The sequence below is a fragment of the Sphaerodactylus townsendi genome, linkage group LG12 (genome assembly GCF_021028975.2).
Source record: "Sphaerodactylus townsendi isolate TG3544 linkage group LG12, MPM_Stown_v2.3, whole genome shotgun sequence".
In the NCBI taxonomy this organism is placed as follows: domain Eukaryota; kingdom Metazoa; phylum Chordata; class Lepidosauria; order Squamata; family Sphaerodactylidae; genus Sphaerodactylus; species Sphaerodactylus townsendi.
Window position 1 is genome coordinate 30,187,312 of NC_059436.1, and position 16,913 is coordinate 30,204,224.

Consider the following 16,913-nt stretch of genomic DNA (forward strand, 5'->3'; position numbering starts at 1 on the left):
TGAAAGTGGATTTTGCTATTCCGCACAGCTTCAAAGAGCACTGAAAGCAGTTTGAAAGTGCATTATTCTACATGTGCGGAATGAGCCTCAGTCTGTGGAACAAACTGGAAAGGAACCAAAAAAGAGGGTGTGTTGATAAATCTTTCAATAATTTTGGCATGGGTGGAAAAATATTTGAGACCCAATTGTTATGTAGGGAGACGTTCATTGCAACATCCTCTAGGACTGGGGAGGAAGTTGTACCTCAAATTGTCCTTCATGTCATATGGAATCCCAATAAGCCTGAATTAAAAACTGAGCTCCATGGTTCTTTAGTCAGCCAGCAAAATACACTAATTTCACAAAGAACAAATGTCAGGTTGGTGGCTTATCACAGGATTGTGCAATACTTGACAACTCCATAGCAGATGGCTGGGTAGGGCTGCCAGATCCACATTGGGAAAAACTGCTGGAGATTTGGGGATGAAGCCTCTGGAAAACAGGGACCCCAGTGGGATAAAATGCCACAGGAATAACCCTGCAGATTACCCATCTTCTCCAGGGGAGCTGATCTCTGTAGCCTGGAGTTTAGCTGTAATTCCAGGTCCCACCTGGAGCAGTGGTGGGATCCAAAAATTTTAGTAACAGGTTCCCATGGTGGTGGGATTCAAACTGTAGCGTAGCGCCAATGGGGCGGGGCGGGGCATGACGAGGGCGTGGTCAGGCATTCCAGGGGTGGGGCATTCCTGGGCGGGGCTGTGGCAAGGACGCAGCCATTGCGCCGGTCCTTGGGCGGGAAACGAATGCATGCAGGTGCAGGCTGCCACGCACGCCGGTGCACCTCCTGCTAGACTGCTTCAAGTTCTGCGCGCTACTGCTGAGAGGAGGGGTGTGACTAAGGCAAAAATCACGTGGCAAAATCACCAATTAGTAACCCCCTCTCGGCACACAAAAATAATTAGTAACCTACTCTCGGGAACCTGTGAGAACCTGCTGGGTCCCACTTCTGGGTCCCACCTCTGACCTGGAGGCTGGCATCTCATTGCACCTGAAGGTGAGGTGAAAACAAAAAACTCTGCCTGTGTCTTTTGATGTCTGATGGTTCTTTCAGAGACATTGCAGGTTATTATGATTGAACTGTCCTACCATTTCTACCCCTTCAAGGATGGCAAAGAAGAAGGTAATCTGAAAGAGGAATTCTCCCTCTCCTTCCTTCTTCCTCTTTGATCAGAGGTTAATTCTCTGAGGAACCCAGAAGCCATTTGGGTCATCCCAGCTTCTTTGAGCTGCATATTTATGAATGCAAAGGGTTATCTGCTCACTGTTGTGGTGATTAAGACCCCTCGGCTGATAAACAGGATTAGATTTGCTCTCTGCCTCCAGGCAGAAATCTTAAGAGAATAACTGGCTGGATTCTGGAAAGCCCATTGCCGAAATTATGGTCTGCTATGCAACAAACCGCAGCCAGTCAGTGAAAGAGTACAGCTTGCTGGTTTTGGTGGCAGTGACATGTTGTTGACTGGAAACTGATGCTTCCTTTGGCTCCCTCCTTCCTCCCCAAAGGAAGCAAGTTCATGCTCAAGAAGAAGAAAGAAATCTTGTGATCATTTCACAAGGAAAAAAAATGTGTGAAGCTTTAAACTCAAAAAACCCCAGCCTTGACTCCTGCTTGAGAAGAAGCTACCCTGCTGCTGAACTTGGGAGCTGAGCTGAGGTGCTCAAGACCTGTTTTCTATCATCTGTTAGATCTTGGCTCAAAATCAATAAGCGGACTCTAGATGCAAGATCAGTAGTCTTTATTGAGTTGGCAACAAATACTCTAAACTGCAAGAAGCCAGTTCGGATGATCTGGCTTCGACATTCATATTTATCCCCCAGGTTTTACTCCCCACTGGTCCCCCTCCTGTTTTCCCATAGAATGTGGGAAAGTAGAGTGTGAACAGGAATGTTTTTTGAAAGTGGCCCTTCCAAGGTCGAAGCAGAGATAGTCAGATAGCCTCCTGCTGGGTTTGCTCCTTCCCCCTCCTAGCACCCCAGCAGGGTCAGACAAATTATCTACATTTACAAGCATATAGAAACAGATCAAACAGAATGGAGGTCCATTAACATGTCAGAAATCAGGTTACATTGTAAGTGTTTTCCAGGCTGTGTGGCCGTGGTCTGGTGGATCTTGTTCCTAATGTTTCGCCTGCATCTGTGGTGGGCATCTTCAGAGGTGTATCACAGAGGGAAGTCTGTTTTTCCCTCTGTGATACACCTCTGAAGATGCCAGCCACAGATTGAGGTGAAACGTTTGGTCCACCAGACCTTGGCCACACAGCCCGGAAAACCCACCAGAACCAGTTGAATCTGGCCATGAAAGCCTTTGACAATACATTACATTGTAAGCATAGATCAATCCCCATAGAGCAGAACCTATACTACCTCATGCAGGTGTGAACTCCTCGCCTTGCGGCACCTTGCTGATTAATGCCAGGAAAGGCCATTCCTCATAGCATCACAGGTAACATTCTTCAATTTTCAGAGGAGCAGCTTATTGTTATCATTTCAACAGCACCCCTAGGGATGGTGATGTTTCTCTGATAGCCAATGGCTAAGCTGGTAGGGCGGTGTGGCATGTTTGTGAACATTCTGATTGCTCAAAAAAGAAGGTTGTCTGAACATCTGGCAGGAACGCAGTCTGTTTTGCTGAGATTCATATCTCACACAGGCTCTTAAGACAGAAGAACTTTGCGGGATTTGCTGAAGAATAAAGGTGTGCACACAAAAAGTTTCCCCTTTTTTGTTTGTATCACTTGCTTTTCATTATTAATTCGTTTTTAATTTGTTAGTACCTTCCCCCTACTCCTCCCTCCATGGCGGTGTGCGTTTTGAGGCCAGGCTTACCATTTGCCTCTTTCAGGCATACAGCCTCCCTGTGGGTGAGCCCTGCGTCCACCTTTATGGGTTGGCTGGTGGGAGAACACTGGGGGATGGAAATGACAATGGCATTTTGGCCTGCTTGACTGGGCCTGCTGGGATCCCCTCCACAGTGGTGGGAGCAGCCTTGCTCAGCGTCTGCCCATATGGATCCTGAGTGGTGGCCAAGTTGCATATTGCTGGTGTTATCATCTCTTCTCTTCTTCTGACCTCCATGAACTATAATGGGTTTAACAATGGATCGATGAACTGAATTACTGGATTTAATAATGCAACGTTTCATTACAATAGCTTTGATGAAAATGGCTTTTTGGGGGGTTTCATTCTCAGTTAATACCCAAAGGCAAACTCCCGACTCAGGACAAGAATTAGAAAGCAAGGATGCTAACACTGCAGTCCGAACCTATCGTAAACACTGTATTCCCATACTCTGCCAAATTCTGCAAACAATTGCATTCTGACACACAATATCTGAAAAAAAAATCACATTATTTTGAAATAATCGAACAATTACATCTATAATAAAAACCAGAGCTCCGTTATACACCAGCATTCCACAGCTGGGTCAAACCAAGGTATTGTTTCTAAGCGACGCTCCTCCCAACCTATTAATATTTTTTTGAAGTAGTTACATTGCTATTATTTTTAGTTCAATGCCCAGGACCATGGCCAAGGTGGGACCAGAGGTTATGCTACCTCACATGTTCACCCCAGCCAAGGTTTTTAAAAAGGAAATGGGCTTTTAAAAGTTGTGATTTGATAGCTTCCATTTAAAGTATAAAAGAGGGGAAAAATCTGGATTAAAAAAGATGCAGTGGCAGCAAAGTGGTCATGCCCCAAAGTGGTCATGCCCCAAACGTTATCTACCTGGTGCTGCCCATCATAAGGTCCCCTTGACTCAGATTAGCTTCCTAGCTCTGTTATCTTATTGGGGTGTGGGGACTCTTACAATGCAATCCTAAATTCATTGAACACTAATTTACTAATAGGCATTTTTTTAAAAAAAAAAACCAGGTGGTGATAATTTGGTAGAATGGACCATACCACTTCAGATTCCAGGTAAGCCATAGTTCTTTTAAGTTCTCCCTTCCAAGAAGCAGTGCTAGTATAGTGAAGTAGGACTGAGGACTGGATTCGAATCTTTACTCAGCCATGAAACTCATAAAGCGGCCTGAGCCAGCCAATCTCAGCCAAATCTTCCTCACAGAGTTTATTTATTTATTTATTTATTTTATTGTTTCGATTTATAAACCACCCTATCCCCTGGGGGCTCTGGGCGGTGTACAACATTCGCATATACAATTAATTAAATCGATAACAACAATATAATACTAAAATCCATTAAAACTACTTAAAACAGCGGTTAATATCACAACAAGGTGCCCTAATCCAATTCAGTTAAGATCACCCCAGTAAAAAGAAAAGGGAGGGGCCAGGTTCCTCTCTAGGAGGATAATAAGATGGTAAAGTGCATCAGATGGTATGTGCAAAGAAGCAGGGGAGGAAGGAGAGGGGAAGGGGAAGGGGGCGCCATTCAGCGACTGGACACTCCAAAGGCCCGGTGGAACAACTCGGTCTTACAGGCCCTGTGGAACTCACCAAGGTCCCGCAGGGCCCGGACAGCTGGAGGAAGAGTGTTCCACCAGGATGGGGCCAGGGCTGTAAAGGTCCTGGCCCGTGTGGAGGCCAGCCGCATCATCGAGGGGCCAGGAACCACCAGCAAATTGGCCTCTGCTGATCGCAGAGGCCGAGTAGGGGCATATGGGGTAATGCAGTCTCTCAGATATGAGGTCTTGAACTGGCAACATTGAATCCTATATGGCCTTTGCAAGCTTCCTGCTAGAGTAAAGGTGAATGTTGCCAGTTCAAGACCTCTGGTACTTAACTGGTTTATCCACTGTATGCTTCCTGCAGTGCAAAATGTAAAGTGCATGATGTAAAGTGCAGGGAACCCCTGTCAGATTCCGTCTGCTGATATCCTGGTGCACTTTTAGTAGATAAAAAATTCAGTTTAGATTCCCAGATGTGTAGCAAAGTCATGTGATTGGTTGTTCAAGGGATGTGGAGGGGGATGGATGGGTGGGGCGATTTGGGGAGTAGAACTTTGAGCATTGCTCTTTTATAGGAACTGGTTGCTCCCTTCCTCCAAATTCAATGCATAGGTTCACAATGCTCATATCTTAATCATAGTTCACCATCATTTTATCCCATGTCCAGAGGGTTTTCAAAGGAAAAACTAACCCACTGTATTCTGCTGACCTCTCTCTTTTACATAATTTGCCAGTTTCCTGAGGAGGGAAAAACAAGCGAAAAAGCTACCATGATGTTCTTGGCTTTCAACATGTGTGCGTTCTTCCTTTGGACTGTATAAGCCACCTCCACAAGGAACATTTGCATTATGGGATGGCATTATGCCATTATAGGATTCTTTAAAGAAAGAAAGAAAAAAAACTTCTGGTGGACATCAAGTCCCACGATACGTTGTAAACAGGATAAGGTTAATAGATGAGATTAAAGACTCACAAATCCTGTATCCATGTATAACTTCTCATGCACCAACAACAAAGCAAACAGGCGTCAGAAAAGCTTACTGGTTGTCAAGATGTACAACTCCAGATCAAGATACAGAATTTTAACATTCTTTTGGCTTCCGTCAAGTTGCTAATAAAGTTTCCGGTGAATGGACTTTTCAGATTTGTTTCTAATTTGACTTGGGGTGCAATGAGCTGACAAACTGTCTTTTCCACGCAATTACATCAGGTGCAGAAGCTCTGTGAGATTTCAAGCCTGGAGATCTATGTAAAAATTCATGGGCTTCCATTGTTTTGACTGGAGTACATAAGGCACCCTTGTGGAACATGCATGTGCAACACACATCAGTATTTTGATTATTCCTTCTGCAGAAATAACATATCTGCTTCCATTTCTGCACCAGTTTTGAAATGTTCTGGTCTTCTTAAATGTTTTGGGGACTGATACTGAATGCCAAGAAAGGTACATTAACTACCACTGTGTTCTAGCATAACATTCCCAGTGGCTGAAAATCAATTGAGTTACACTTAGAAAAATGGCATCATCGTTGTTGCCTCATTGCAAAGCAATTTGCTAACACTTAACAGAAAATATCATATAAAATATTAAATATAGAACACTCACGTAATGCAAACTCCATTAAAATTATATTGCAGTGCCATCCTAACTAAATTTACATCTTTCTAAGTCCACCAAAGTCAATGGACCGAGTACAGTGTAACTATGCTTAGCTGTAAATCTTAAGTGTCACATTCTCTTTAATGTATAGTAGAATTTGACAAATGATGATCATGGCCTCTCGTCATTCAGGAAAAAAATATTTTTTTACACCAGAGAATTAAGTATTCTTTTTCTTTAAAAAAAGAGAAAAATCCATTTCTTCTGAAGATTTATCTTGAAATAATGATACTTGGAATTACATGGTTTGCATTGTAAGATATGATCAATGAGGTTCTCCACAGTACTTATCATTCAAGGGCTGAGAGAAACACTTGACAAACCTGTTAGCTGACATTGAAGAGACGACTGTGCGTAATGTAAAACAATTTTCATCTTAGAATAATGGCTTTTCTCATCGTGTATGATGCCATACTCTAAAATTATTGTGGTTATATTAATTTACATAGTACCATTGCTTGAATGAATAATTTGAGGTGTGGAGTTATATAAATTCTGAACAGGAAGCAGAATTACAAATACTGTAAAATAAGCTGACAAGTGGTGACTTCTGTAATGTAATGTTTTACTCTAATTTATTATAATGTCTCTATCTAATTTATAATTTCTAAAAGAGGAAATGTGTTGCTCAACTGAGACACCCCCATTTGTGATGGACAGCAATGATTCATAGCTGAACTGCTGCTAAGTTTTGACTGGAGTACATAAGGCAGGGAGCCAGATGGCGAAGTGGTAAAGTGCTTGCACTGCCACTCACACCGTCAGGAGTTTGAGCCCCCTGTGGGTCAGATATCCTGGCAGCTGGCTCATGGCCAACTCAGCCAGCCATCCATTTCTTGGTCGGTAAATAAGTACCTAGCTCATAGCTAGGGGGTAAAGAATAGCCGGGAAAAGCAATGGCAAACTACCCCACAAAAGAGGCTTGCCTATAAAATCACTGCTCCCAGTGGTACCCTAGGGTCAAACACAACTGAGAGGGAAAATTTATCTTTTTTTACATAAGGCACCCTTGTGGATCATGCACGTGCAACACATATCAGTATTTTGGCAATTCCTTCTGCAGAAATAGCATATCTGCTTTTCTGGAAGAACATGGAGAGCCAGTAAATGGAGCAATGGAATTAGTTGACAAAAATGTCATCCCATCCCTGCTTAAGCTCTACCTTAAAAACAAGCAGGCAAAATATAGCAGGGATATGTTCGAAAGTTTGATTTGGGTTTAGACCTGGTGGATTTAACAACACCAAGAAGTCAAATAGGGCATGGAGTCAAAGAGGAACAGAAGAGCCCATTGCCAAGAATCAGTCCTGGATTTTCTCTACCTTCCTAAAGCAAGAAGTTCTTCCGAAGAACCAAGGTGTGTCGGTACGTATTAAGCAGGGTGTACCTATACAGAAGTAACTACATTTAAAATAGGTGGATGCTTGCAACATCAAAAAAATTTGTAATTGACCCTAGTATGCAGCGTCAGCCATTTTGTGATTAGCTCCACCCAGATGTTGTGGTAGCATCTTCTTATGGTTCCCATCTTTGCCTCAGAGAGGGTAGGGGGTATCACTTCTGGGTGACTTCTAGGCTGCCTCACTTGACATCTATGGTTTACATACATATATACCCCTTCTCCTTCTTTCCAAGGGAATGGAGAATCTGTACAGATAAGGGAGATCAGCATGTACTCGAAGCCCTTCTTTGCATAAGGGGTCACTGATTCAGAGCAATACATTTCACTTAAACTTTCCCCAGCCTTCACCTGTCCCTATCACTTGGCTCACATCAGTTTTATCTTTTGCAAATAAAAGAGGTGGAGTTCAGAAAATAGAACTTTAGAAGCATGCAGCCAATGGACATCTATAGTGATGTCCTAAATCCAATTGTAAACCTACCGTCGAAAATACAATCTCTGGAAAGGCTAAATAACTTAAACTAATGCCTATAATTGTTGAGTATGAGAAATGAATTTGTCAAACATGGAAAGATCGATCATAATGTTAATAAATTGGCTGCTCTGGAGAGAAGCCAATTTCTTTGAGCTGCATGGAAACATGGTGCTTTAAAAAGGAAGAACGCAAATATACAACTTTTGTCGCTGAAGAGAAGTACACAGTGGTGAAAGCTTATGGACGGAGGGGGGGGACAGACGTTCCTTTCCATCCTGATGCTTTGCCATCCAAAAGCTGTACCCCATGATCAGAGCAGTACGGCCTCTCGAGGATCCTGGCTTCCCTCTCCATTTTGTACTGCTTCCTTGCCACCCCAAAAGTACTGTTGTGTGAATTCCTGGACTGTTTGTTCAAGTTGTGCTGGATCTTTTGAATGGGGGACACATTCTGTTCACTGTTTGCCTGGCCTTACCTTCCTGCCCTCTGTTTTAACTGCTGGTTTTGTGTTTTATATATATATATATGTTTGACAAATATATATATACAGGAAGGTAAGGCCAGGCAAACAGTGAACAGAATGCGTCCCCCATTCAAAAGATCCAGCACAACTTGAATAAACAGTCCAGGAAGTCACGCAGCATGTTTATATATGCATGTTATGCATGTCACTTTTGGTTTTGATTTATTTAATGATGTGTTTTGCAATGTTTTGCTTTTTTCATGTTAGACATCTTAATGGCTGTGACTGGGCAGAAAGCATGACATGCATTGTGTAAACAACAGTGGTGTTTTTGGGGTGTGGTCCCCATGGGGAATGGCTTGTATGGTTTCCTTGATGTTGCTGTGCTGCTGTTGCAAGGCAGCAGCCATGAGGCTTCCACATGGCTTGACCACCCAGTGTTTTCCCTGGCCCAGTTTGCTGACAGCAGCCGCCTCTCCATGACACTGGGGGCTTTTTCAGAGGGCACAGGGATTTCCCCACTGTCTTCCCTGCAGTCCGGTCAGTTCCATGGTTGCATTGCTTTCTGGTCAATTTTTTTTAAAAAATAAAATATCGCTAGATCAGCTGGAGCATTAAACCAATGACTTTAGCAGTCTCTCTGAATGATCAGTTGTCAGGTAATAGTCTGTGTGTTTTGACTAAACCTGGGTGTGTGAGCTTCTTATCTTTCACTTGAAGGAGCTGGTAACATGGAAGGGGGGCAAGGGGGAAGCATGGGTGGCAGTAGGAGGAAGTGGGAAGGCTGGCTGTGGGCAGAAGGGAGATGTCCAGGGCAGGGGTCTGCAACCTGTGGCTCTCCAGATGTTCATGGACTACAATTCCCATCAGCCCCTACCAGCATGGCCAATTGGCTTGACTACCCAGCATTTTCCCTGTCCCAGTTTGCTGACAGCAGCCACCTCTCCATGCTGGCAGGGGCTGATGGGAATTGTAGTCCATGAAAACCTGGAGAGCCCCAGGTTGCAGACCCTTGGTCCAGGGCAAAGCTGTGCTCACTGGCAAATCTGCCCGCTCGGGCAGTGAAGCAAAATTTAAATTGTGAAACAAGTGGTCAGACTTGCCATGGAGAGAATGCAAAGTGAAAACAGGGCTTGAAGAAATACATCTGTCAAGAAATCTTGTTGCAGTGGACACAGCAAACACATTGTGCGTGATCAGCCAGAGGCTTACTTTAAAAAAAACTGAAATCCGGGAATTCAGAGAAGCTGCTAAGACTATTACTTCAATGCTCCAGTGATCTAGCAATATTTTATTGCCATTTTTTTAAAAAAGAAATCACTCATCTTCAGGGTGGTGGTGGAGGGGGAGGAGATGCTAATCCTTCGCATACTGTTTAAAATGGCATCAGTTAATGCCAGCTCAGGAATCATTTTGAGTGCTCTTTTTCCGGACCCTTCCACAAGTGCATTCACCTTTCTCTCCACATTCTATTGCTACCTGGCTAAGGCCACAGAATTTCCAGCCATCTCGGGACAGCTGGTGACAACAGCTTTGGTAGAGAAAGAAATGTTTCTGGCATTTATGTGCAGTAGAGCTAGTCTCCACATGCAATAGACATGGGTGTGAAAAGTAGGGTGACATCAATGCATTACTATGCATTGGTTGCCTGATCCCATACATAGCTGCTCTAAAGGCATTGTTGGTATGTCACTCTGGGAGTAGTTGGTGTCAGCAGCATTTCTGAGGGCGTCAGTCACTGGCTGTGTTCTCAGCTTCTTGAAATCAGGAATGTTCCTTTTGGAATCGGGAACATTCCTTTTGTCTACTGAGGAGCATAGGACACTGACTGGCTGTGCCAATGCTGCACCAATATCAGCGACAAGCCTGCATCTGGGGCTTAAGATTGAGCTGACCATTCTTAAATACCTGGCTTTAAAATACGGTGACATTAATTAAGATGTGTCATTACGCAACACAGTACCAGTGAATATGTTCCTGGTGCCAAATGCACTTGCATCCAAACCTTGATCAAATATTGAGCTGCAACATGAGCAAAGTGAGAAAGAAAGAATAGTATTTTCCTGTGGGCGAAAAAATGACCAGAACATTAGTGTTCAAAAATCTGTTTGGGTTGACTGAGATCTCTAAAAGCCATTTTTCAAAAGCTATTATTGTCGATTCTAAAACACCTCTGGCACATTATACTCTGACTGCAGTGTTATCCCTTTCACATACAATAGTTGATTTCCTGTCCAAGAAAGCCTTGCCAGATGAAATACGCACGCATAGGCAAAAATATGAAATCCTCAAGATATTGAGGCAAAAAAAAAAAGCAGCGCAGGAGGTAATAAGACATTTTAAGACACATCTCAGCAAGGACATTAGAAGATCCGTGAAACCACATTACAGGTCAACCTACAAATCTTAACAGTGCAGTCTTTTTTTTGGAAGACCAAAGACAGCTCTGGTTTCTACCCAAGACTCCTGAAAATTTAATAATGAAGTCTATATTCAAGATGGCATCGTCGTTTAAAAGGTTGCAGATAGCTACAATGATCCAAAGTAAAATAAAAAAACCCAAAGCTACATAACACCTTTTTAGGTCCTGTCCAGACAGCACAAAATAGTGTGCAAGTTTATGAGTTCTCTAGAACTCTTCATAAGACTGGATGTTAAAAATCCAAAAAAGCCACCAAAACCAATTTTTAAATAAATAAATAAATAAATAAATAAATAAATAAATAAATAAATAAATAAATAAATAAATAAATAAATAAATAAATAAATGAGAGACCTGAGGTGATGATACACTGATGCTCTGCCCCACACTGAAGGGAGATTCTTTTCGGGGCACAACTTCTGTAATATGGCATGGAGCAATACCCCATGGCAGCCCTGACAGCACACAAAGCCCAGGGCATGTCCATGTTCTCTATATTACTGTCCTTTTATTACTGAGACCTGAAGATAAATTCACAAATCAAACACAAAGCCAGTAAAATAATTGCACCGATCATAGTAGGCATTATAGAATCACTAGAGACATACACTAGAGAAGGAGAATATAGCCTCAAGTCAGAACAGGTTAATGGAGAAAGAATCTTAAACAGGATAAATATCCCTTGCCTCCCTCACACAAAATGTGAAGATTAATGGGAATACGTAATGATAGAATTGCAAATATGTCTAGCAGTCACGGAAAATGAGAAGGTCAAGATTTGTGGCACTTCTGAATCCAAATGGACAAAGTATAGGGTCATAACACAGCGGATATCACAGTGATCAAGGACAAGAAAGGGACCGTCATCAACACAGCAATACCTGGTGACAGCAGGGTCAATGAAAAAGAAAAGAAGGGCACTAATATCATGATTTGAAACAACACTGGGGGTGTAATAAAAGGTAGCCTTCCACTCAACAAAGCTGCAGCAAAGGTACATTTGACCTAAAGTGCAAGAAACTGAATGTGCAGCTCTAAATTATGGGGTGGAAAACTCAAGGAGGAGTTTGAGAATCAATTTGAAGCCTTATTGTAAAAACTAAATTATTGTAAAAGGTATCAATATTCTGAGGAGTACTAGGGCTTGGTTAAAGTGATTTAAACTCTGGGGTTGGAAACCAATACATATCTATCTGCCACAATGTTATCATTACTGGAAGGAAAAAAAAATACTCACGTTATTTCATAGACCCGGGTCTGATTTTCTGGCCAATCCACTAGGCATACCACCCGGTCAGAAAATTCTGCTGTTTTTGCATAAAAACCTTGCGGGAACGATAACAACAAAGCCAGTAGCCAAATGACACAGATGACAAATTTAGTAGCTTTGGCTGATAACCGTGGCTGCATTGGGTGGATAATGGCCATGTATCTGGAGCAAACAGAGAGAGACAGAAAGAAAGAGTAAGTTTTAAAAATATAGCAGCAAAACATAAGAAAATCAGAATTGCTGTTCTCAGCTCTGTAAGACCAAATGATGTGACTTGATTCATCTTCCCCATTTATAAGGGGAGACAAATGGGAACACGGAATAAGATGGCAACCTATTTATGTATGTATTACATGTGTATCTTGACCTGGATGGCCAGGCTACTCTGGTCTTATCACATCTCAGACGCTAAGCCTGATGGTCTCTGGCAAGTATTTGGATGGGAGACCACCAAGGAATCTCAGGGTTGTGATATAGAGACAGGCAATAGCAAACCACCTCTGAACATCTCTTGCATTGAATACCCACTAATGATCACCAGAAGTTAGAGGTGACTTGATAGCAAAAAAAGAGCGTGCCCTGCCTTTTCAATAGAAAACTCAAATCAAGCGAACAAAAACAAAGGCTCATTCCGCACAGGCAAAATAATGCACTTTCAAGCTGCTTTCACAACTGTTTTTGCCATTCCGCTCAGCTTCAAAGAGCCCTGAAAGCAGCTTGAAAGTGCATTATTCTGTGTGTGCGGAATGAGCCAAAGTTATAAAGCAATTGCAGAAAACCAATGCAAAATAAAAAGCAAGGCTGTGGCTCTTTCCCCACTTACCTTAAGCCTCGCGCTACTCTCCTCAAGTAGCGCGGGATCCCGAGGCACTCCCCACTACAGGAGCGGCGATAGCGCAGCCGCCCCGACGCTGCTGCTCTCGCGCCCCCCCCCTCATGCGTCACGTGCATCCTTTGGCAAGCTCCTCAAAATGGCTACTTTTGATGATCTTTGGCGCAGAGCTGGCCGAATTAAATGTGGGACTGCACGCGCCAGAGATGCCACGCGCTGAGAGCAGCACACAGCAAAGGGTGGTCAAAGGTAAGTGGGGAAAGGGCCTAAGATCTCAAGTTCTATGAAAAGGAAGCCATAGGTAAGGGGCTTAAATATGCAGAACATGTAAAGCACCTGGAGTACAGCAGTATACTTTAAACAATACCAAAGCCTATGAGTAGTGGGAGCTAATCATGCCCCTTCCCAAAATTAAAATGGTCCTAGAAAATGGCCTGTACACACATTATGGGTCTGGGGTTCCCAAATAATGCTCTGTGTTCTGTGTAATGCTCAGAAGTGAGTTGCGGGTACTCCATTCCTGAGGACATGGTATCTGATTCAGATTACATCTGTGGAGAGGGGGTGACACATCCCAGAATTCTTCTCAAAATGACCTCCAAGTTCTAAAGACATGAGGGTCAAGACTATCCTTGTGGAAAAGTACCTCCAGTCATAACACAGTCCCACACTTACATTTTTCAATGTTTTTTCCTTTTAGCTAAACTATTTAAATTTCAGCTTCTTCATTGCAAGAACTGTCATAAGTACCCAGAAGTGCCTGCCTGCCTGCCTGCCTGCCTGTCTCTGTGTGTGTGTGTGTTTCTGTCTCTCTCTCATTTTCAATGATTGTTGGGTTCAGGGAGCAGAAACTACTGTAAATTTAGGACTTTCGGTAAAATGATGTCATAAGGGTGTGCTAGGCCTTTTTATTAGATGAGCCATTCCCTAAGAAGTTGATTAAATCCCCATGAACTGTTCTGCTTCAAGCACTGGAAAGAAGAGAACAAGGGAGTTCCATAATTTTGGAGTATAGATACATTATCTTTGTGTCTCTGAGCCACAAAGATGGAGTGAGGGGAGCTGTCCAAAGAGAGACTAGTCCTGATCAAGAAGCTGATGACTCCAGGTTGATATATCTGTAAAAAAAAAAAGGAGTGGAGGACTCAGGATTTGCCTGCTTCATGGAAAAACCCTAAGGGTCGAACAAAAGGTAAGGCTATGAGCTCCTAGCATTAAACCTGCAATGTAAAGTAGAAAAGAATCTGTTTATCCCAACAAAGCCTAAGAGACCAAGAACTGAACACACACACACAACTAAGGTAAGAAGGTATGTGAGGAGGCAGTGCTCACTGCATATTGCTGGCTGAAGCATATTTTCATATGGTCAGGCTGTGACCTAGGAAGTCAGCAAGGCTGGGCGAAGCATTGAAAACTTAGGGAAGAAGAAGTTGGAGAGAAAAAGAAGTCTCGCTATATGCCAACATCATATCAGGGCAAAACGTAGGTCATGACGTCAGCAGTCGTTCTAGAAACCCCATGGTAATACCATAGAGTTTCTAAAGCATCAGTTGACATGCTGACTTCACTTCACGTTGATATTAGCACATGGCTGATGTCATTTCCATTTTTTGCTCAGTTCCTTGGAATGCTGGGCTGCTATCTGGAATTCCTACCTATGGAGATGTCTAACCATAAGAACCAGGAGTGTCTTGGATGTAGAAGCGGACTGGAAGTCAGCATAGGACCTACAGTGTGTGCCTGTGTGTGGGGATGCAAAGTCTGAGTGAATAGCAAAGTGATTTAGCAGCTTAATTTTGGATAACAACTGAGATGATGTGACCCCAGCAGGGCAGAAAGAAAGGGGGAAAAAGCTGTGATGGTCAAGGTGGAACCGGGAAATGACCACAACGTTCATGTGGGTTAAACTTAAATTTCAGCAGCAGGCTTATGGAAAGGCATGGAACACATCGTTTCTCTTGTCTTTTCTCAGCTTATATGTGTATATTATATTATAAATAATGAATCAGTATGCCAGTTGTAGGAAGCACAGTAGAAACAGCGGGCTTCTAAACCCATTTTAAAAACCTGGCCTCCAAAGATATAATTATCTGGAGAAAGATTTCACTCGATGGTTTTAATTCTTCACCTTCCCTAATCCAGCATTTAAATATGCATTAAACTGAAGCATATACTGGCCCACAATCCCAACCCCTCAGAGAGAGACCCTCATTATCTCACACAGGGGTGGCTGCAGAAGATTCTGGCTGAGGAAATGTAGCCCCCTCCTATGAGCCCTGAAGGTCAAAGTACCACAAGATGTGATGTTCGATAACTAGGATGAACAGGCAGAGTTGGAAAAGGGAAGGCTCGAGTCGTAAGCTGCCTCAGAGCAGAGTTAGGCTATCATTCTTCCGAAGAGTTAAGGGAAAATCTTTGCTGCGTCCTAAATGGCAACGGGAAAAAGATGTCAAGCTTAGGCACTCTGTAAAATCTGGTTATGGCACTCCTGAAAACTATTTGCGGTTTTATGTTGGGATTTTGCCTGTGCTGGTTAAATTAAGGACACAAAAGAGGAGAGGAGAGCAAAAGTTTAATCATGGTTGCTGCAAAAGAAACAGAGGGATAAATGATGGGTTCAGATTACATCAGGGCAGAATTGGGCTGGAGGTGGCAAAGTGGATCTGCATTCTAGCGGGAGAGTTTCTGCAACTAAAGTAACGTGCCCTGGAGAAATGGGGATGTTTTAGACATGAGGCTGGATTACTGTCTCTCGGGGATGGCTCAGATCTAAGGAATTCTTGGCACTACAGGGAATTTGACTGTGCTGTGCATGCATGCACAGAGAAGGAGGGGGAAGAATCCTTACATGATGAAAAGACCGCTTCAGATGGTAGATGAGAATGTTTAAAAAAACCCACACAATTCCTTGCAGGTAGAAAAGAAGCTCACCAGGAAAAAAATCTCGCTTTCTGATTTCAGGGAGGTGCTTTTTTTTAATATTAGAGAACATCCAGAATATAATCCATGCCTGTGCAGTCCATTCTACCACCGTAAGATTTTATCATCTCATTCTACACCACCCACTCCCTATTCTGATGTGGAGGTAGACCTAGAACAGGAGAAAAGCCCCCACTTGATCAGGCAAAGAGTTCAGCATTCCGTTCCAGCTAGTGAACTGTCATTAGCACACAAAGAGGGCATGAAACCAATGGCCCTTCTCTGTAGTTTGTTCCCAGTATCTGGGTAATGGGAGGTAGACTGCCTGTCCATATGAGGGCCCTATTTAATTATCTAGGCTACAAATTCATCCAGTCCTTTACAAAAACTATCTAGTGGCCATAATCCTATTTTATGGCAGGAATTGTATGTAAGAATTCCAGTGAATTCCAAATAAGTCACAGTCCTTTAGTATCTCAGCACAGCTCGTTGATTTCCTTTCTTGGAAATTCTGTGGCCTTAGGGTGGCAGGATATTCCTCTCCTCTTCTTCCCTGCCTTGATTATGGTACAGGAGGTTGAAGGAATTCAATTCACAAAAGCAGGACTGTTGAAATAGCAGACACATCAAATTAGCAGCTCCTGATCTTAATCAGCCACATCACCCCAATCAGGTGGTCTTAAACACTTGCTCCCTGCAGCAGTGCCATGAGCATTTTGGTGGTAGTGGAAAGTGAACGTAAAACAAATTGTCAGGAAAGTGAGCCTGTCAGATAGGATGCTTGCCTCACATAAGATACCCAGCATCCAAGGCAGCACATCATGGATTTGTGTGTTGGACTGGCAGGAGTTAATGAAGCCCTTGTGAAGTCAAGGTGTGTGATTCACCTGGTGAGAGTAGTTTGCAGCAGCAGCAGCAAAATAAAACGAGGGAATGGAGCAACACATCACATACCCAAACACACCCCTGCCAGCAACAATGTGAGGGCTTCTACTCCTTATCAGCCGCACACAGCTAAATCC

The 16,913-nt window shown here is 43.1% G+C and overlaps 1 protein-coding gene across 1 annotated transcript in view; it reads right to left on the reverse strand.

Annotated features, from left to right (window-relative positions):
- The window catches only part of LOC125442190 (substance-P receptor-like), a 62,534-nt gene that overhangs the window by 21,721 nt on the left and 23,900 nt on the right, over positions 1 to 16,913 (reverse strand). Inside the window, exon 2 of the mRNA XM_048513386.1 lies at positions 12,108 to 12,302. Coding sequence (XP_048369343.1) covers positions 12,108 to 12,302 — 195 coding nt within the window. The remainder of the gene's footprint in view (positions 1 to 12,107; positions 12,303 to 16,913) is intronic.